This window comes from Anabrus simplex, chromosome 14 (assembly GCF_040414725.1).
Source record: "Anabrus simplex isolate iqAnaSimp1 chromosome 14, ASM4041472v1, whole genome shotgun sequence".
Taxonomy (NCBI): domain Eukaryota; kingdom Metazoa; phylum Arthropoda; class Insecta; order Orthoptera; family Tettigoniidae; genus Anabrus; species Anabrus simplex.
Genome location: NC_090278.1, coordinates 100,261,680 through 100,283,185, shown reverse-complemented (window position 1 = coordinate 100,283,185; position 21,506 = coordinate 100,261,680). Strand labels below are relative to the sequence as shown.

Below are 21,506 nucleotides of genomic sequence, written 5' to 3'. Positions count from 1 at the left end.
CTACTCATTGGTCACAGTGGTATTTGATCTCTTTCTTTGCATAGAAACCGTAGACGGAGTTGCTGCCTCATTATCATTTCTTGCCGATTGACTTGGATCTTCTCCTTGCCATATCATGATATCAGGAAGTCTTTTTAAGGCTTCAGTCAGCAGTTCTTCGTTGATCATACTCATTGAAGTCAAATAAAACACTTCGTTGGAGGCTCGCAAGGTGGGGTCTACCTTCCGTCTTCCGTCAACTTTGCTTGTAAGGGCAGGATCGACTGAACGGATGGTGGGCGGAGAAACGGTGAAACGTGAGGAACTGAAGCAGTGTGCGGATGGACGTTTGGTTACATGTTATCATAATATCAAAGGTCAACTGAATGGAACGGAAATGAAGCAGTGTGCTCCCTGCTTAATACATTTGCGTATATCACGTTTATTAGTAAGAAAAATATGTAACGCTTATACAGGGTTTCTTAAATGTATAACTTTACAACTGTATAAGGCCTTTTAATTAGTAAGACTTCACTTGTGTGTGTTATTTCAGTACAGTTTCCCTTTATTCTGACAAGTTTCAAGAAGGGAGCTGAATTATTTACAGCAGGCAAACACCGAAGAAAATGTACAGCCTTGCGTGACGAGTGGTCTCCACTTGCTAATTCTGCACCACACAAAGCAGTGTTGTATATGACTGGTTATGCTACCCTATCAGTCCACAGACTGGTTTGATGCAGCTTTCCATGTCACCCTATTCTGTGCCAACCTTTTCATTTCTATGTAACTATTGTATCCTACATCTGCTCTAATCTGCTTGTCATATTAATACCTTGGTCTACCCCTACCGTTCTTACCACCTACACTTCCTTCAAAAACCAACTGAACAAGTCCTGGGTGTCTTAAGATGTGTCCTATCATTTTATCTCTTCTTCTCGTCAAATTCAGCCAAATCGATCTCCTCTCGCCAGTTCGATTCAGTATCTCTTCATTTGTGATTCGATCTATCCATCTCACCTTCAGCATTCTTCTGTAACACTGCATTTCAAAAGCTTCTATTCTCTTTCTTTCTGAGCTAGTTATCGTCCATGCTTCACTTCCATACAATGCCACGCTCCAGGCGAAAGTCTTCAGAAACGTCTTTCTAATTCCGATATCAATGTTTGAAGTGAGCAAATTTCTTTTCTTAAGAAAGCTCTTCCTTGCTTGTGCTAGTCTGCATTTTATGTCCTCTTTACTTCTGCCATCATTAGTTATTTTACTACCCACGTAACAATATTCAATATTCATCTACTTCCTTTAAAACTTCATTTCCTAATCTAATATTTCCTGCATCAACTGCCTTCGTTCGATCGCGTTCCATTACTTTTGTTTTGGAGTTATTTATTTTCATCTTGTACTCCTTACCCAAGACTTCGTCCATACCATTCAGCAACTTCTCGAGATCTTGTGCACTCTCAGATAAAATAACAATATCATCGGCAAATCTCAAGGTTTTGATTTCCTCTCCTTGGATTGTGATTCCATTTCCAAATTCCTCTTTGATTTTCTTTACTGCCTGTTCTATGTAAACATTGAAAAGGAGGGGGTCAAACTGCAGCCTTGCCTCACTCCTTTCTGGATTGCTGCTTTTTTTTTTTTTTTTTAATCCAAAGCCCTCGTATTCTTATCACTGCAGACTGATTTTTATACAGATTGTAGATAATTCTTTGTTCTCGGTATGTGATCCTTATCATCTTTGGAATCGTAAATAGCTTGATCCAATCAACATTATCGAATGCCTTTTCTAGATCTACGAATGCCATGTACGTGGGCTTGTCCTTCTTGATTCGATCCTCTAAGATCAGACGTAAAGTCAGGATTGCTTCACGTGTTCCTACATTTCTCCTGAAGCCAAATTGATCTTCTCCCAACTCAGCTTCAACTTGTCTTTCCATTCTTCTGTAAATAATACGTGTTAAAATTTTGCAGGCATGAGATACTAAACTAATGGTGCGATAGTTTTCACACTTGTCAGCACCGGCTTTCTCGGGAATAGGTATAACCACATTCTGCCGAAAATCGGATGGGACTTGTCCTGTCTCATACATCTTGCACACTAAATGAAATAACCATGCCATGCTGGTTTTCCTAAGGCAGTCAGTAATTCAGAGGGAATGTCATCAATTCCAGGTGCCTTGTTCCTATTTAGGTCACTCACAGCTCTGTCCAACTCAGACCCAATTTTGAGGTCACCCATTTCATCAGCATCAACAGCCTCTTCATGTTCCAGAACCAAATTATCTACATCGTTACCTTGATACAGCTGTTGGATATGCTCCTGCCATCTTTCTGCTTTGTCTTCTTTCCCTAGAAGTGGCCTTTCATCTGAGCTCTTAATATTCATACACCTAGATTTCCTTTCTCCAAAGGTTTCCTTGATTTTCCTGTATGCAACATCTACCTTTCCCATGACCATACAGCCTTCGACATCCTTGCACTTCTCCTTCAGCGAGTCTTCTTTAGCTACCTTGCACTTTCTATCCACATTCTTCCACATTATCATCATCAATTTCCCTTTTCCATTTTGTTCTTCCAACCTCTGTTCCAATCCAGGTTCCTTATGATGCTGTCCTTGACCAAGTCCAGGCACCTTAATCTATATCTACCTCTTGTTCCGTTAGCCTCTGTAACACACTAACATAACATACCCGAACCATTTCTCTTCATTGTGCTAGAAAGCTTTTCTACGCCTGTTTCCTTCCTTTTTCTTTCCTTATCTTTCATATCATTCTTCTTAAGAATTTCACAGTGGCCTGAAATTTAATGACCTTTCAGTGTCCAAACTTCCTGAGTCCAATTTAGTTGCCACAATCCTCTCACATCAATACCTGCCACTGTCTTGGTACTTCTCAATGCAGCCTGTATTTCACAATGGACTTATATTTCCAAGCAGTCGCTCTATACCACACATTCTTGTCTTAAGAGAATAATTGTAGCTAGTGTCTTTAGAAACTGGTGTACGATGAATGGAATAGAGAACAACGTCCAAAAAAAAGATGTTAACAGTGATAATTAAACACTCACTAATTCTCTGGACTTACCTTGCATATTCGTTGCAAAACTACCTTCTTCCGCCCTTGTTCGCCATCTTGCTCAGTCGGCTGGCTCTCCCACTCGCCACTTCTTGTAACTTCTAGAAGGAAGTCACGCACGAGGCCTAACCCGTCAGGTTGAACCTGCTCCAAGTGAGAGATACAGAACAACTAATCTTCTTTATTTATCATATTCGTCGTTCGTGATGGACTCGTGGGGTCACATTCTCGAATTATTCTAACCTTGAATCTATCCTCTTGTGTTTTGGGCTCGTCGACCTAACAACTAAATTCTCTCACCTCCTCCTTTTCCTAGCCTATCTTATACTCACAGTCCTTAGGATACTTCTATTAACAACCTTACCTTTTATTTCATAATTTATTTAACAATTTTATTGTTAATCACATTATTTTGATTACCTAAGTTTATTTATTCTCCAAATATATTTCCGTGGTGCATTAGTCTAGACTCTGATGAATGTACATAACCTAACTTTGTGAAACATATCCTAAACTCGCATTGTATATTATTCCTGAAACTGTTTGTTATCCCTGCATTTATTGAAGTAAAAATAATAGTTGTTATTGAAACTATCACTTCCTTTAACTACATTTTATTGCTATCACTCTCAACATTCCCAGATCTCTCTGGGCTTATTTTCCACTGTGTATGCTTGCTACAACAACTGTTTTATCATCATCATCCTGATTATTATTATTGACCTTGGACTTGGGCAAGGGCCATTATGAATGTAACAATGTTACTATTGTACACTTACGAATAGTATTTTTTATTTATTATTATTTCCTTGTCATTTCTTCCACTTTCCTCTATGATACTTCCCAGGTACTTGAAACTCTGTACCTTTCTAAGCTGTTCCCCTCCAAGTATATCTCTCTCTTGTAGGTCTCTCCGTCTTTCTAGTTGTGAACACCATCTGCTCGGTTATAGTAACATTTATTACCAAGAGCAGTCTTTTCTTTCATTTTTAGTTTTCATGTTAGCTGCCTCACTACTTTTGGCTGCTTATCCTTTTCCCACTTAAGTGCTGTTTCGTCTGGTCTCGTACCTGTTCGCCATGTTGGTGGAGAAACGAAGTGAAAACTGCCACAAAAAGACCAGTACTACTGTCTGCTTTCAATCTGCAGTGAAGACTACTCTCTCCGTCTCCATTGCGAGGATGATGGACCAGTACTTATCGGAATACTGTATTTTGTTGCATAATTGACACAAAAATATACACTATTAAGTTGAAAGAAGATATATGATAGTTCAACCTTTTAAAATAAGAAATGTAAACTTTACATTCCTACTTAATTATAATTGGTACCGGTTTCGACCATTATTCTTGGTCATCATCAGCCGATCACAATAAAGGATAAAAGACAATGCACAGGTAAATAAAATGTGAAGTTGAAATAATTCCGTTAGTTGCTGTTTGTGAAGCACGAACACTTCAAGGAGCACTGAGTGTTGATAGGTCCGAAAATCATGAAGTCATAGATCAAATACGTAAATGTAGTTCGGAGCAAGTTCTTGAAGAGTAGCAGGACATGTGCCGATCGGTACTGTGCTTCCAAAAGTTTATGGAAACCCGATGAAAAAATTTTAAAAGTTCAAGTAACAAGCCTTTAAATGCTGATACAAATGAAATAGTACAGTATAGTTGTATATTATTTGTCGAAAGAAATGTATCTAAGTTAAAGAAACTCATATGTTAGATTCTTGAAGTTACTGAAACTTCACATTTTATTTACCTGTGCATTGTCTTTTGTACGTATGTGTGATCGGCTGATGATGACCAAGAATGATGGTCGAAACTGGTACCAATTATAATTAAGTAGGAATGTAAAATTTACATTTCTTATTTTAATTCTATTAAAAGGTTGAACCATCATATATCTTCTTTAAACTTAATAATAATAATGTTATTTTCTTTATATCCCAATAACTACTTTTACGGTCTTTGGAGACGCCGAGGTGCCGGAATTTAGTCCCGCAGGAGTTCTTTTACGTGCCAGCAGATCTACTGGCACGAGGCTGTCATATTTGAGCACCTTCAAATACCACCAGACTGAGCCAGGATCGACCTGCCAAGTTGGGGTCAGAAGGCCAAGGGCGTTAACCGTCTGAGCCACTCAGCCCGGCTTCTTTAAACTTAATAGTGAACTTACTTCAATACAGAACACTTATGAAATTCTTATCTCTTAACAAAAATATACAGACAAGAAATTTGGGTGCACAAATTATTAAAGGAATTCAGATATACCAACATTTTATTTACAATTTATTTAGGATTAAAAGATGCACCAAATATGCTGTACACAAAATTAGTTCACTAATTTACAGATAACATCATTTGATGTAAAATTAACACATCAGGCAAGTTGGACATGCGGGTTTGAAGTACGAACAGTGGAGAAAGTTTTTCCAGTTACAAACTGATTGTATGACCTGAATTAACTTAAGTACCAATCACATAAGTGTAACAACACTTATAAGAGCCAACTCTACCTTGGTGTCTTCAAAACCTTCCCTATCGGTAGCAGTTGGACAACACTGGACCTTTCAAGTAAACTACGGAAATGAATTACTTACCACTAGGTCCTAAGAAGAAGAAGCGTGAAAAACAAACACTCTGTGCTAGAGGCTATGTGAATCAAAACCAAGAGAATGTACCGACAGATTAAAAATTTAAACTAACTTTAATGAATCAGGATTTCAATTCTCAAAGAACAGTAATAACATTCGGACTTACAATATGATGATTAAAGGAAATGAAGAAAATGATCATCACACTAAAAGAAAAGATAATATAACTTAGGTCGACCCTTGTTAATATAAGAAATCACAATCCTTGAAAACCAAAATTATCAATCAATTAAATTAGTTGAGTAGCAGTGAATCAAATAACGGCAAGTTGAGACTTGTTTCTCGACACTTCTAGTATGAATTCAGTGAAATAACCGAAGAGTAAATTAATGTTACCAAGTTTTAGGCGAAATAGAACAAATCATCAGTAAATTAAACCATGGGGAAAGGAAGACGTATTTCAATTTAAGGATTAGTAAATTGGATTACAATACGAGTCGTCACACCGGATCAAAGATACAATCGGCAGCCATCGGCTGTTTTTTTGTCAACACAAGGAATACATGTTTGTTTGTCACAGTTCCCATAGAAACGGGTCACTTGTCACGATTAAAACATGGCTTCCAAATTTTTATTAGATAGACATCGACCAAACAATTCCAACTTACCGATTTTCATCTGTGATCCACTAAATAACGCTTAACTTGGAGTTACAAGAAAGGTTTTGAAATGAAAATTTACAATGTACATAAGAAATCTGAGTCCCGATTTTAAGAAAAATTACATCTTATTAAGGCAGATTAAGGGCTACAGTGTGATCAAAAAAATTCCTCTTGATAACCGTAGTTTAAAACATACTCACAATTCGAATCTTTTAACTTATTCAGTTCAAACAAAATATCTTGAGCATTCTGGAGATACCTCGGTAGGAAAGGGTTTTCATGCAGATTTCATCATGCAGGGTACTTACAATTTCTCTGAAGTAAATGTAAGATGTTAAACAAACCACAAATCCAACCAGAATTTGTGGCCGGTTGGCCACAAACTTAACCGGGGTCGAAAATAAGCCTGATCTCGCCCGTCTTTTCTCCTTATTGATTGAGTTTCTTTTAAAAACCAAGTATCTGTGACCAGGTTCCAAGAGTTTACCTTCACCGATCTCAAAAAACAACTAGAAAACAAAAACAACCACACATATATTGTCGTACTCGATCGATAATTCTCCGTGCGACTCTGTACTTCACGGAGCGCTCACAGATGGCAGTAGAACGCAGTTCAGATGGAACACTCAATCAGGTAATCACCGCCGAGCCCTCCTCAACAGTACTGCTAGTAAGAACAGCTTCTTATGAATCGTGTACAATGCCATTGGGCCTTGAACGACCTTTAAATAATTTTCAAGTCTATACATACTCGATACATGTGATATATATGCATACGCCATAATAAGTAATAATGACATACCACTAGAAAGTCTTAACTTTTATAAGCGACCATCTTTGACATCGCTACCAACACTGCAGGAAGTGCTGGTGCTGCTATCCATAAGCAGTCATCTTCATTCCCGTCCCAACGTATTCGAGATGCCCGTTTAAAAAAAAAAAAAAAAAGTTGTTTTCATCTTCAAAGAAATCAATCCTATGACAAATGCTCACAGAGAAGTTCCACCGATGTTTCCCGAATCTTGCCTGTTCATGCACACTTCCAGCACTGATAGAGTTTTTGCACATTGTCCCTGAATATTTAATTTCTATTTGTAAACAGAAGGTATTATACATGTTCCAGGTCAGTCAGCGCACACACAAGTGTCCCTCGCAGCCGCCTGGTACTGTGGTCCGCCAGTCTGGAGAGCTGGTTCAGAAGCTACTGCAAAAGAGTGGTGAGCAACAGCTGCAGGTAACTACTTTCTTTCCATTCTGTAAATAGTCTAACTAACACAAGATAGACTTGAACCTGTAATGAACTGTTCCATTCCTAGCAGAACATGTTCATGTTGTGTTAAAATGGCTCAGATATTGTCTACTTACAGTGAATCTGCCTTGTCAATAGTTAGTTTACTTTCTCCTTCTTCTTCTTTTATGACCGCATAGGATCACTTTAGTCTGTTGCGAGCACTGATTCGCAATACGTCCTTCCATGGGAAATTATGGGGCGAGCACATCGAACGAGATTCGATCCGTGACCTCCCAGTCAGAAATCCCTAATACTCATGAGTAGTTTAAGTGTAATATATAAAAGGAAGATACAGCAAGAAAGAGTGGAAGTGAATGAGTAAGTGTAATAGAATATCAGTGCAGTGAATAAGTGCAGAATTACAATTATAATTAAAAGCATTTCTTAAAGCTAGTCTCAACTTGGAACATTTCAGTGAGCTGAGAATGAGGCAAACTTGTGCAATCAGAATATTGGTCAGAGAAACAAGTAAACAGACTACAAGGTCATAGTTAGAAGCTTTTAGAGGGTGGACCAGGAAAAGCAAACCTGTTGTTGGTCACGTAGCAAGGTGCCCTGTAAAAATAAGAACGCATGCTGTGGTGCAATAATTCTTTCTAGAAAGAATCTCTGGAAGGTCACCAGTCACATGTACATCCATGAGACGGGTGGGACCACACTTGAAGTAACCAATAGGAAACTAACAGATCAGTAATGTGAGGGAACATAGTAGTAGGGGATGACTTGTTAGAGAAGTTCGGAGAAATGATAAAGGGGAGTGACAAAGGAGCGTCTTGGTCATTTGGTCATTCGGTCATTCGGGCATTCTGCATCATTCTGGTCATTCTGTGTCATTCTGTTGGTAGTAATCCTGGTGTCATTCAGGCAGTTATTCTATAACATTGGAAAGGAACGTTCTCTTCGGAAGGGACAGACACTAGATTACTTGGCAGAGAAGAGACACTGTAGAATAAAGTCAATGAAGATAGCAGTATATGAAGTTAGTCAGATTAGGCAGTAGTTGAGCCTGCCACCAGTTAGTGAAGACAGCAGTATAAGAGGTTATTCAAATTAGGCAACAATTAAGACTGTCAAGCAGTAGAACTGGTTAGCAGTGTCCCACAGGGTAAAGTACAGAGACAGTACTTAGAGAGCCCACTGAACGTTCGAAGGAGACTGTAGCTTCAGTTAGCATTCACCTTAGAGTTCTGTGTTCGAGTCCTGAAACCGTCAGGCAAGATTCATAGGAACATCACAACAAGGATTCAAGAGAGAAGCAAGAAGAAAGAAGCTCCATAACCCGAGATAAGTATCAACTAGTTAAGAAACTTTAAAAGACTGAAGGGAATTTATAAATGTTGTAAAGTGAATCATAGAAGTGTGTGTATTTTCCAAAGAAGTCAGAGACTGATAAACTGGTTATTTAAAAGTAACTTTGAGAAGAGAATAATTATGAGTGTTATGTAATATTATTGGAAGGGTATATTTGATAGTTTGATTAAATAAATTAGACTAAGAATTTAATGGTGTCAGAAAGTGTTTTATGTAAAGGTCAATCTGATATTCGAACCCAAGTCCTCAGCCTGTCCTGTTCACAGAATACGACAGGTGGACGAGAAAAATATTTGGTGTCAGGTGTGGGGTAATTAATTAGTTAGGTTGAAGTAATAACCTATCTAATACAAGCTTGTACATGTTCCAGAAAGTTCGAGTATTGTGAGACCAGTGTTGAAAGGAAGTATCCAGCAGCAAACACTTGGAGGCATCATCAAAAAAGTTACCAGCAGTAGCAGCCCAGCTCAGAGTCCTATTTTATTCAACTTTAGGGTGAGTCAAATTCCTAGTTCATAATGGATGGGTCAGATAGAAGTGGTAGTCCTGCTCCCAGCAACATTGATGTAGCTCATGAGGAAGTAGTGCATACTCACCATTATACTACACTAACAGAGGCTTTAAAGCTTATTGGAGCAGAGTTTGATGGCTCTTACCCTGATAGGTTAAGAGAATTTTGTGAAAATGTGGAGACTGCATTGGGGCTAGTGAGACCAGGTGACCTAGATTTATTTTACAAGTTAATCCTAACGAAGATTACTAAAGAAGCGCGAAGTAAGTTGATAGTAAGATCAGATATCCAAACATGGGAAGATATTAAGGGTGCGCTAGAAGAATATTATAGCGAAAGGCGAACAATAGATTTCTACGCATGTCAGTTGTTCGCAGCCCGACAAGGCAAAAATGAAATATTGCCCAATGGGCCCACCGGATTGACCGGATGGGCACGGAACTGAGAAACACGGACACACAGGGGGAAACACCTGTAGCTAGGGAACACCAGGCGAGATTTATTAGAAAACGAATAAAGGCTAGTTTTGTCCAGGGTCTTAAGGATGAAAGAATCCAAAATTTAATTAAAAGTAGAAACGCTCAAACTCTAGAACAAGCCATGGATATTGCTACAGAGGAGGAGACTGTTATCATCTCCACTCAGGCAAAACAGCAATTAATGACACAGGTGCGAAGACCTGTAGAGGTAAGAACAAAGTCGGAACCTCACTATCAGAGGACGTCCATGCTCGCTCGTAAACCTAAGAGACAGGCAACCATTAGAGTCATATGTTACAACTGTAACAGAGAGGGACATCTCGTCCGTGATTGTAAAGCTCAAACAACAGTGAAACGGGAACCGAAACGAGATACCTGTAGCTACTGTAAAAGGATAGGGCATCTCGAGAAAGACTGTAGGAATAAAAGAGAAAGGAGGCAAAGTGAAAAGCACGAAATAAAGATTTGTGAGATTATAAGATGTTATAATTGCAATAAAATGGGGCATACCCAACGGTATTGTAGGGAAGTCCAAAGACAGTGCGGAGACAGGGCGTGCTTTACGTGTGGACGTAAGGGTCACTTGCAAAGGAACTGTTGGTTCAATCCTCAGAACACAAAGGGTCCAAGAAATCGCGGAAAGGAGAAAATCAGAACTCGTGATAAAGAACAGGGTAGAGAAGAGGTCTCCAGGAGAGACAGAGATTGGGCTAAACCGAAAACCCAAAATTTAAACGAGAAAGGGGCCGCCAATACGGGTCGAAAGGGGGGTCCCAAGAATTAAACGACCCACAAAGTAACGAACCACGGAGTAGGGAAGCCCCGAAAAATCTGTCTGCTAAAGAAAAGTGGACAGGAGGACAGATGCACGGGAAGAACATGATCGAACCGGCTCTATTCTAGTTCGAGTCAGAGAGCGTAGGGAACCCCTCAAGCTCCTTATTGATACGGGAGCTGATATCAGTCTAATTAAGAAAAGGAGTGTGCCCAAAAAGGAAGTCCATTATTGAAACCCGATAATAGAGTTATCCGGTGTCACAGGAAGGACATCCCGTACAAGGGGATCTGTGAAATTACATATAGGGAAATCCACCCCTGAGTTTCATGTGGTAGGAGATGAATTTCATTTGTCAGTAGATGGGCTCATGGGAAGAGACCTTCTACAAGACAGTATAATTAATTATCGCGAAGGGTACGTGGAAATCTTTGGACAAAAGTTCCCTATGGGATTAAGTTGGAGAGAGATTAGTTGCATAGCAATAAAGGGCATGAATCATCCACGGGAGAATAAAAGTGTAATTTATCTTGAGGTGCCGGGTCGGAAGGACCCCCTTCGATTCCTGATAGATACAGGAAGTGAAGTGTCCTTTGTGAAAAGAAAGCTTGTGCCACGAGAGGCACTAATTGTGAACGAGCCTACCTTAAAATTAAGGCGGCTAGGCACAGAAAAGATCGAAACTAGGGGCAAAATAAGACTCTTAGTAGGGAAATCGAACCCTAACTTTTACGTAGTGGATGAAAACTTTAATTCACATTATGATGGCATTATTGGAAGGAATGCCTTGAGAGATAGCATAATTAATTTCAAGGAAGGTTATGCTATAATAGCAGGGAAGGAATACCCCTTAGGTGAACGGACTGCTCAAGTCCAGGTAATACGTCTCGAACCCCGAACAGAGACTATAATAGAAGTAAGGACAGATAAGAGAATGGCAGATGGTGTGATTGAAAAAAGAGAGGTTCTGCCAGGAGTATATGTAGCAAGTTGCCTAACAAAAGCACGTAAACACAAGGCAGTAGTGAGCGTGCTAAATACAAGAGATGCAGAAGTTGAATTTGAAGTGCCAGTACTCTGCATCCATGAAGTCGAACCCGTGACACCTCCGAAGCAATATCAGCGAAGGACAGTCAACCATGTAACCCAAGTAAAACATGAAAACACGAAATCCCGAGAACAAAGGGGGATAGACCAATGAAGGGTCAACCATTTGGCACCCAAAGACCGAGAAGAGTTGTATGCTATCTGTGCGGCATATAATGACATTTTTCACTTGGAAGGGGATAAATTAACTTACACCGATGTTTTACAACATGAAATTCGGATCAGGGAAAATCAACCTCCAATTAATGTGAGACCTTACAGATTGACGAAATGCTAGCGAACAAAATAATCGCGCCTAGTACCAGCCCGTGGTCTGCACCGTTACTCATCGTCCCAAAGAAAATGGACGCTTCAGGAAAGCAAAAATACCACATTTGCATTGATTTTCGAAAGCTCAATGAGGTGACGATAGGGACGGTATTTCCAATTCCTCTCATATCAGAGCTCTTAGATGCTTTAGGGAAAGCACGTTACTTCTCTACTATGGACCTAGCGTCGGGGTACCATCAGGTGCTAATAAGGCCAGAGGACCGTGAGAAGACGGCATTCTCAGCCTTAGGACGGCACTACGAGTATTTGCGTATGCCGATGGGGCTTAAAGACGCTCCTAGTACCTTTATGAGGCTCATGACGACAGCGATGTCGGACCTAAATGGTGTAAAATGTTTGATTTATATGGATGATATTTTAATTTATGGGAATTCAATCGAGGACCATAATCAGAAATTGCGGGAAGTGTTCCAGAGGCTCAGGGAACACCGGCTAAAATTACAGCCAGATAAGTGCGAATTCCTGCGAACAGAAGTGGCATTTCTAGGCCACGTGATTACCGAGAACGGGGTGCAACCGGATAAACAAAAAGTTGAGGCAGTGAGAAATTTTCCAAGGCCTACAACCACCAAACAATTGAAGGGATTTTTAGGTTTGAGTGTGTATTATAGGAGATTCATACCTGAGTATAGCAAGATCGCAAAACCCCTATATGAACTGAAGAACAATGTCCCTTATGTATGGACAGACAAACAAGAGACGGCTTTCAACATCTTGAAACAAAAGTTGACCGAAAAGCCCATATTACAATATTCAGACTTCGAAAAGCCATTCATCCTAACTACGGATGCAAGTGGTGAAGCTCTCGGAGCCGTTTTATCACAGGGAGAATTAGGGAAAGATTTACCAGTGGCGTATGCGAGTAGAACTCTAAATAAGGCAGAGAAAAACTACTCAGTGACAGAGAAAGAATTACTTGCAATTGTATGGGGAGCGAAGTACTTTAGACCATACCTATTCGGGCGACATTTCACAGTAGTGACAGATCATAAGCCACTGAAGTGGGTATTCAATGTCCAAGATTCGTCATCCAGGTTAATAAAGTTCAGGCTAAAGTTAGCTGAATGTGATTTCACGATAGTATACAAGATGGGTAAAACAAATAAGAATGCCGATGCATTAAGCAGAATTCCCGTTGTGCCTGAAAAAGCGGTACAAGTCGTGAATTCAGAGGGAATCATATCCCAAGGGACTGCTGAGACAGGTGAAACTGAAAGAGTAAAAAATGAGCGGAATGATCTCGTGGACGCGGAAGCAGAGAGGTCAGGTGGGAAGGTACGAACCAAAGACTCTAACTCCGAGGACGCAAAAGCAGAGGAGAATGAGTCCAAGGAAGAAGAAGAATCACCTGCTAACGAGCGTAAAGATTTGACTGAGGAAGAAAAGTTAGCAATACTACGTGATGCCCACACGTCCCTTGTAGGTAGACATCAGGGGATCACAAGAACATTAGCGCGAATAAAAGACGTTGTTCAGTGGCCAAACATGAAGAAGGATGTGGAAGTCTTTATACGCTCCTGTCCTTCATGTCAGAGAAATAAAATTACAGGTCCGGAAATTAGAGCATCGTTAGTATTAACAGATACTCCAAATACTGTTTTCGAAAAGATATCATTGGATGTCGTAGGCCCCCTACCAGTCACCGAAAGACAGCATAAGTTCATACTTACTTGCCAGGACCAATTGTCCAAATATTTAGTTGCAGTACCAATGGTTAATCAGGAAGCTGATACTGTGGCGAAGGCATTGGTAATGAACATTATTAGTGTATTTGGGATAACGAGCTCAATTTTGACTGATATACTTCATGAGTCAAACTTTTAAAAGGCTGTGCAAAATTTTACGAATTCAAAAAGTACACACAAGTGCATTTCGGCCACAAAGTAATGGTAGTATAGAGAGAGCACACAAAGTGCTCACCGAGTATTTGCGTCACTATATTTGCAAGGAACAGAAAGATTGGGATGAATATTTACCCACAGCCACGTTCGTGTACAATACTTCAAAACACAGTAATACGGGATTTATGCCCTATGAATTCATATTCGGAAGAAAGGCGAATATTCCGGGAGTCCTCCAAAGGAAACCCGAGACATCTTATAATGAGTATAAAAATGTAGTCGAAGACTTAACTCGCCGACTACAAGAAAACCATGAGATTGCTCGAAAAACACTAATACAGAATAAAGAGAAAGAAAAAGAGAGATATGACAAACGACAGCACGACCTAACCTTACAGGTAGGAGATAAAGTATTGTTAAGGGATGAAACCCTGAGACGGCGTAAGTCCCAAAAGCTAGAACCTCCGTTTAGAGGCCCCTATGAGATAGAGCGAATTGATGGCGTGAACTGTCTTCTAAAAACTAACAGAAAGGGAAAATTAATAAAGGTGCATAGGAACAGATTAAAATTATATATTTGAATGTGAGAAAAAATTGGCTTCATTTCGGCCGCGATGGTCTTGCGCTCTTCACCATCCCAACAGCTTTTTAGAACTATCGATAGTTGCTGGTGTGGTTAGTAGAAATACCGTGCCAAACTGCGTGCAAAATTTTTGAAGAGAAATTAGAAATTTAACCTGGGGATATTGAAGCCAAGGAATTTTGGTACGGGAATATCAGTGTGTATATATCCTCATGAAAAGACTGTGAGACAGCGAGGCCACAGTCTAGATGTCAACCTCGCAAAAGGACAACAGCGCTGGAAAAGCTGAGTCCTGCACTTAATAAATAAGTGCCCCTGTATTTGAAGGCGACACAAATTAATAACAAACCCCTACATACATAGTGATTGTAATGTAGAATGTAGATGTAATGAAAAACCTGAATCAGTAGAATAAGATAAACTAACACAAGAATATTACACTTACAAAAGTATAGCGGCTTTTTGTTTTCTTTACAGGTCATACGACAAACGATATGGAGAATCCCAGAACGAAAATAGTCTATACTCTAGCTTTAATATGGATATTCAATTTTATGGGAGAGGCGTTAGGTTTTCAGATTATGCCTTATGAGAAAACACCAGGTGTTTATTTTAAGAATCAAGGGGAAATGCATTTATATTCTATAGAGTGGAAATTAATCACTTATGTAAATTTGAGTAAATTAAATGATGCGTACGTTGTTATACAGAAAAATATGCAAAAGACCCAAACATTGTGCTATCAATTACAGCAAGAATTAAATCACACTTGTCGACACGAAATACAGCTAGAAGCAAGCCGATTGCAAGAGATTCAAGAATTAAAAGAAACTATAAAGAAAAGGGTAAACGCGAAAAGAGAGGAATTTTCAATTTTATAGGAACGATATCTAAAACATTATTTGGCACATTAGATGAAAACGACTCCGAATACTATCAAAATAAAATTTCAGAGTTAGAGAAAGAGCAGATGTCAATGATCAAAATCATGAAGGAACAGTTAATCGGTCAATATTCATAAAATGTAATTATCCCTGAATTATTTAAAGTCACCTCAGTGGTGTCCTTACACACTACAGTTATTTTTGTTGGTTCTGGTGCTAGATACACATATCGGTCAATAGTACTTTATATGATGTAACAGCCAATGAGTTACGCTTGAATAAAAACTTAGAACAAATAAAAGAATTTCTTAAAAATGAAACGGGTCAGTTAAAACAAGTATTTACACAAATGGATATAGAAATTGCAGTCAATAGGCAGCTGTTCGAAATTGAGGATCTGATATCACAGTTGTATGATCAATATAAGGTAATAGCATCAGGGATAATGTATGCTCAATTAGGAATTATACATGTGCAAATTTTAAGCCCCACAGAAATTATAAGAGCCTATAGAAAATCTAGGGATCAATTTCCACACAGTATGACCTTACCATTTGAGCTGGGAACGACTCAAGAACATTTAATCTATAAGATTGTAAATGTAAATGCATTTATTAATAAGAATGTGCTGGCATATGTAATAATGATGCCTCTTAGTGACAAAAAGACTTATAAATTGTATGAAATACTTCCTTTCCCAACGCCAGTGCAAAATAACATAGGAGAATTTGTACACATTAGAACAGAGAAAGATTTTATTGTAATTGACGCTGAAAAGCAATTATATGCATACTTAACTGATAAGCAAATAATAAAATGTAAAGAAATTAATGAGGAATGTAGGGTATGCAAATCAGACTTTCCACTAAAGATAATACAGGTAGACAAAGACTGTATAGTTACTCTATTAAAAGGGATAAATACTGTACCAAAAAACTGTGCAAAAGATGTCAGTCACATTGAACAATTAACATGGTTGTTCATTAAAGAAAATAAATATGTGTATCTAGCACCAGAACCAACACAAATAACTGTAGTGTGTAAGGACACCACTGAGGTGACTTTAAATAATTCAGGGATAATTACATTTTATGAATATTGTACAGTGTATGGACCAAACAGTAAAATAAGGTCCACAGAAGAGATAAATACCACTGACAGGAAAGATTTAATACCAGATATCTTGTCAGAATATGATTGTTGTATACATTTGAACAGTGATTTAAAATTAGGAGATATAATAAATTTAAATGAAGCCCCCTTGCACAGTTTAACACATGTTGAGGACTTTAAACATGCAGGCAAGAAAGTAGAGGAAGTCGAGAACTTAATTATTGATAAAGAAAAGGAAATGTATACAAATCACATGTATTCCAATTTTAACGTCTATAAAATAATCGTATGGACTATTGTAGCCATATTAATGTGTTGTAAATGTTGTAATCCATGTCTTGTTAACATATGTAAAAAGAAATATTGGGATTCAGCTACTGGGTGTTGTATGAAAATTTGCGTCAAGCAAAAGATAATTAATGCAAATCGAGTAAAGGCGAAGTCATCAGACGATGACATAGTAGTGCATTTTGAGAGACCTAGAGTAACTGGCACTAGGCCTAGTATTCATTACCTAGAATCAGTCAGGTATTTCAGAGATAGAGGAGGATAAAGAAAAAGTACAAACATCCCGTAGCCAGAGGATCAAAGACAAAGTCAGAGTATAAAAAAGTCAAAGAGAAGGGACTGACAGAAGTGATCGCAACGTGGGTCGCGATACACTTCTTTACCTGGGCGGGGAGGTGTCGCGAGCACCGATTCGCAACACGTCCTTCTGTGGGAAATTATGGGGCGAGCACATCGAACCAGATTCGATCCGTGACCTCCCAGTCAGAAATCCCTAATGCTCATGAGTAGTTTAAGTGTAATATATAAAAGGAAGATACAGCAAGAAAGAGTGGAAGTGAATGAGTAAGTGTAATAGAATATCAGTGCAGTGAATAAGTGCAGAATTACAATTATAATTAAAAGCATTTCTTAAAGCTAGTCTCAACTTGGAACATTTCAGTGAGCTGAGAATGAGGCAAACTTGTGCAATCAGAATATTGGTCAGAGAAACAAGTAAACAGACTACAAGGTCATAGTTAGAAGCTTTTAGAGGGTGGACCAGGAAAAGCAAACCTGTTGTTGGTCACGTAGCAAGGTGCCCTGTAAAAATAAGAACGCATGCTGTGGTGCAATAATTCTTTCTAGAAAGAATCTCTGGAAGGTCACCAGTCACATGTACATCCATGAGACGGGTGGGACCACACTTGAAGTAACCAATAGGAAACTAACAGATCAGTAATGTGAGGGAACATAGTAGTAGGGGATGACTTGTTAGAGAAGTTCGGAGAAATGATAAAGGGGAGTGACAAAGGAGCGTCTTGGTCATTTGGTCATTCGGTCATTCGGGCATTCTGCATCATTCTGGTCATTCTGTGTCATTCTGTTGGTAGTAATCCTGGTGTCATTCAGGCAGTTATTCTATAACATTGGAAAGGAACGTTCTCTTCGGAAGGGACAGACACTAGATTACTTGGCAGAGAAGAGACACTGTAGAATAAAGTCAATATAGATAGCAGTATATGAAGTTAGTCAGATTAGGCAGTAGTTGAGCCTGCCACCAGTTAGTGAAGACAGCAGTATAAGAGGTTATTCAAATTAGGCAACAATTAAGACTGTCAAGCAGTAGAACTGGTTAGCAGTGTCCCACAGGGTAAAGTACAGAGACAGTACATAGAGAATTCACTGAGTGTTCGAAGGAGACTGTAGCTTCAGTTAGCATTCACCTTAGAGTTCTGTGTTCGAGTCCTGAAACCGTCAGGCAAGATTCATAGGAACATCACAACAAGGATTCAAGAAAGAAGCAAGAAGAAAGAAGCTCCATAACCCGAGATAAGTATCAACTAGTTAAGAAACTTTAAAAGACTGAAGGGAATTTATAAATGTTGTAAAGTGAATCATGGAAGTGTGTGTATTTTCCAAAGAAGTCAGAGACTGATAAACTGGTTATTTAAAAGTATCTTTGAGAAGAGAATAATTACGAGTGTGATGTAATATTATTGGAAGGGTATATTTGATAGTTTGATTAAATAAATTAGACTAAGAATTTAATGGTGTCAGAAGGTGTTTTATATAAAGGTCAATCTGATATTCGAACCCAAGTCCTCAGCCTGTCCTGTTCACAGAATACGACAAGTCAGTCCCTCATTCAGGTCTCTTTGAAGAGATTGTTCGGGCTTTGCGGTCCTCCCAGTACTTCTTCAGACGCTCCGATCTTCGTTCCCTTTCCTCGGTTGAAAATATCCGTGTTGTTGGTTTGTTTCGTGTAAGGGTAAAGCGGAGGTTTGTATTCTTGTGTTGTGTATTGAATTTTATCTTACTTATGGTGTCTTCTGTTGTAAGGTCTATTTCCTTCAGATCCTCTCTTACATCCTGTTGTGGTAAAATGGATGTTATCTATTAGTTGTGTTCGTTTCGTGCATTGTGATTTAGCTGAAGGAGAGAATTATGATTCTCGAAAGAAGCGTAATTAGCTCAGTGGCCAAGCTGCTGGCTTCCCACCCGGAAGGCTAGGTTCGAATCCTGGTTAATCACGCCCAAAACCAAAATGAACCTGGGTGGTTCCAGCGACCCCATAAAATAACCTTTATATTTGAAACATGTACAGTGTGAAGTAAATTTGATATAATATTTGTTTTATTATGGTGTATTGATTATTGACATGGCAGATTCAAATTAAATTCCTTGGTGGTTCTGCACACTTGGAGTTCTGTCAAGTAGCTATTACTGTGTTCCCATGCTTGTGCCACATTACTATTCAGCCATATCTGAGTCCTGTGTCTTCTATTATGTATTAAGGGTGTCTGGATGTGAAACCTACATTTCATAGGTTCATATTTAACATCAACTGGAGTTTATCAATAGGAATGCCAAATAGCACCAATTTCAAATTATTGCCACAGCTTTAATGCCTACAATAGACTACTCGATATTGTCAGAACAGGCTCTCAAAAGGAAAATTTGGACTTGGATAGTTACTTTTTTGCAAGCCCTGAAGTGTATATCAAGATTCCAAAACGTTGCTTTTGAACAAGTTATGTTCGCAGGGCTGCGGCTACTGTGTTACGGAAGCTTACTCTGTTCTTTGTTGTTTTGCAGGTTCCCGAGCAGCAAGCGTGTCAGTCGCTGATTGTTTTCGTGGAGGGAGCGGTGTCCCCTTCGCTCCTGGTTGTGCCTGCACAGCCTCATACAACAGACAACTTTACTGAGGCTCGGATTTTTCATCAGAGGCAAGAAGCGGTTGCCAAAACGGACAACAACGGTAAGGATACGTATTCAGGTCCGAGCCAAAGTACGGACTATTGCTCGTACACAGAGAGTAACTCTGTCTTCAGTGGTAAAGTGGCAGAGAACAAAAGTCAGGAGGAGTGCAACGTGGAACCGACAGACTTCTTCACCATGGTCATGTCCCCTTCTGAGGGTCTGAGACAGTTGAGCTTGTCTCCCAATGAAGAGGCTGCCAGACCCGAGCCTCTCGAAACTATCAATGAAGAATCTTTGAAGCAGTTGTTGTATGGTCCCTGTCTTTAGACAAGCACTGAATTAGGGAATTGAACACTTCGGAGGATGTTGTTATCATTTAGAATATAGTGGTATACTACGCTCATCAAATTGAAGTATTCAGTACACTTGTGGTTCGGAACACAGGAATCGCAAATTACAAATCTGTAGTTTGAAGTAGTATGAACTAGTTAAACATTGCGTATTCACGCAAGTCGTGGCTCTTTTAGCAGGAAAAACTGAAATATCTGTAATTCATTGCAGTTGTTTTGAAGGAGGTGTGAAATTGAAATGTAGTTCGAGTTTTATTGTGGATGTATGCATATGTAAATAAATTATTTATCCAGTAAGCTTCACCGATTTTTTAATTTTTTTTTGCGATCTGCCATATTGTTTTAGCGAAGAACCGGTGGCAGCGGTGATTTGTTGTCCACCATCAGTTACATGAGTGTGGATGACTTGGCACGAGCAAACTGATGTAGAGGTACCTGCTTTTGGTGTAAAATTGTTGCCTAATTTGATCATTTTTAATAAGTAATTTTGGTATATTTTTAACTATTTTAATTTGATTTCATCAATAGGAAGAAGAAAATCCTCAACGTGTTTGCAGTCATTTCACCGGGTCAGAAATGAAATGAATGAAGCCGCCATCTAGCAGCGAGAATAGGAATTGTGCCGGTTGCCAAAGTCTATTGCACTCTTCTGGGGCAATGATTATAGTGACTAACAGATGAAATGAAATGATTTTGGAGTGTGTTCATGGAATGAAAGATCACAGGCAAAGCGGAGAAAATCCTGTCCCGCCTCCGCTTTGTCCAGCACAAATCTCAGTGGAGAAATCAGGATTTGAACCATGGAACCCAATGGTGAGCCATGGAGGCTGTTTTTATTTTGTCAATTTCACTAAATTTTTCTATGCACTTTTCAGCAATAAAAGGTAAACCTAAAGATGGTTTGCACCAAAACATCATATGTTATCGTTAGAGATTTACACAGCATGGATGTTTGGAGAAAAAAATTATCCTGCCACTTTCACAAGTGGGACCTTGGGGTCTGACCAACAAACGTGGTCACACTCTCACACTTGTTCTTTCCTTTTCTTTATCTTGCAGTTGATGTCAACAGGGTTCCATTGACAACACACTGCTTTGTACTGCCAGGCTGAAACTGTAGAGGTTTAGAAAATATTTTATAATAAGTGTTTTGTCTGTACATTGCTCAGAATTTGAAAATTATGGTATTTCTGTGTTGGTCATGTTCATAATAACAAGCAAATGCACTTTTTACTTTTCCGTAATTTCTGTCTGTCTGTCTGTCTGTCTGTCTGTCTGTCTGTCTGTCTGTCTGTATGTATGTATGTATGTATGTATGTATGTACACGCATCACGAGAAAACGGCTGAAGAGAATTTAATGAAAATCGGTATGTGAAGACAAGGGATGAGCCACTACAATCTACGCTATAAATTATGTTACTCACGCTGAGTGA

The 21,506-nt window shown here is 39.1% G+C and overlaps 1 protein-coding gene across 9 annotated transcripts in view; it reads left to right on the top strand.

The window, feature by feature from the left end:
• LOC136885212 (zinc finger protein ZFP2) overlaps nucleotides 1–21,061 on the top strand; it is a 69,530-nt gene extending 48,469 nt beyond the window's left edge. For 7 of the 9 annotated variants that reach the window (XM_067157643.2, XM_067157644.2, XM_067157640.2 and 4 more), the window contains 2 exons: nucleotides 7,432–7,542; nucleotides 19,618–20,375. In XM_067157643.2, coding sequence (XP_067013744.2) covers nucleotides 7,432–7,542; nucleotides 19,618–20,049 — 543 coding nt within the window. In that variant the 3' untranslated portion in view covers nucleotides 20,050–20,375. Of the gene's footprint in view, nucleotides 1–7,431; nucleotides 7,543–9,280; nucleotides 9,406–19,617; nucleotides 20,376–20,600 lie in introns of those variants that run through there. The other 2 variants (XR_010861501.2, XM_067157646.2) reach the window with 2 other exon arrangements.
• Nucleotides 21,062–21,506: the final 445 nt, after the last annotated feature.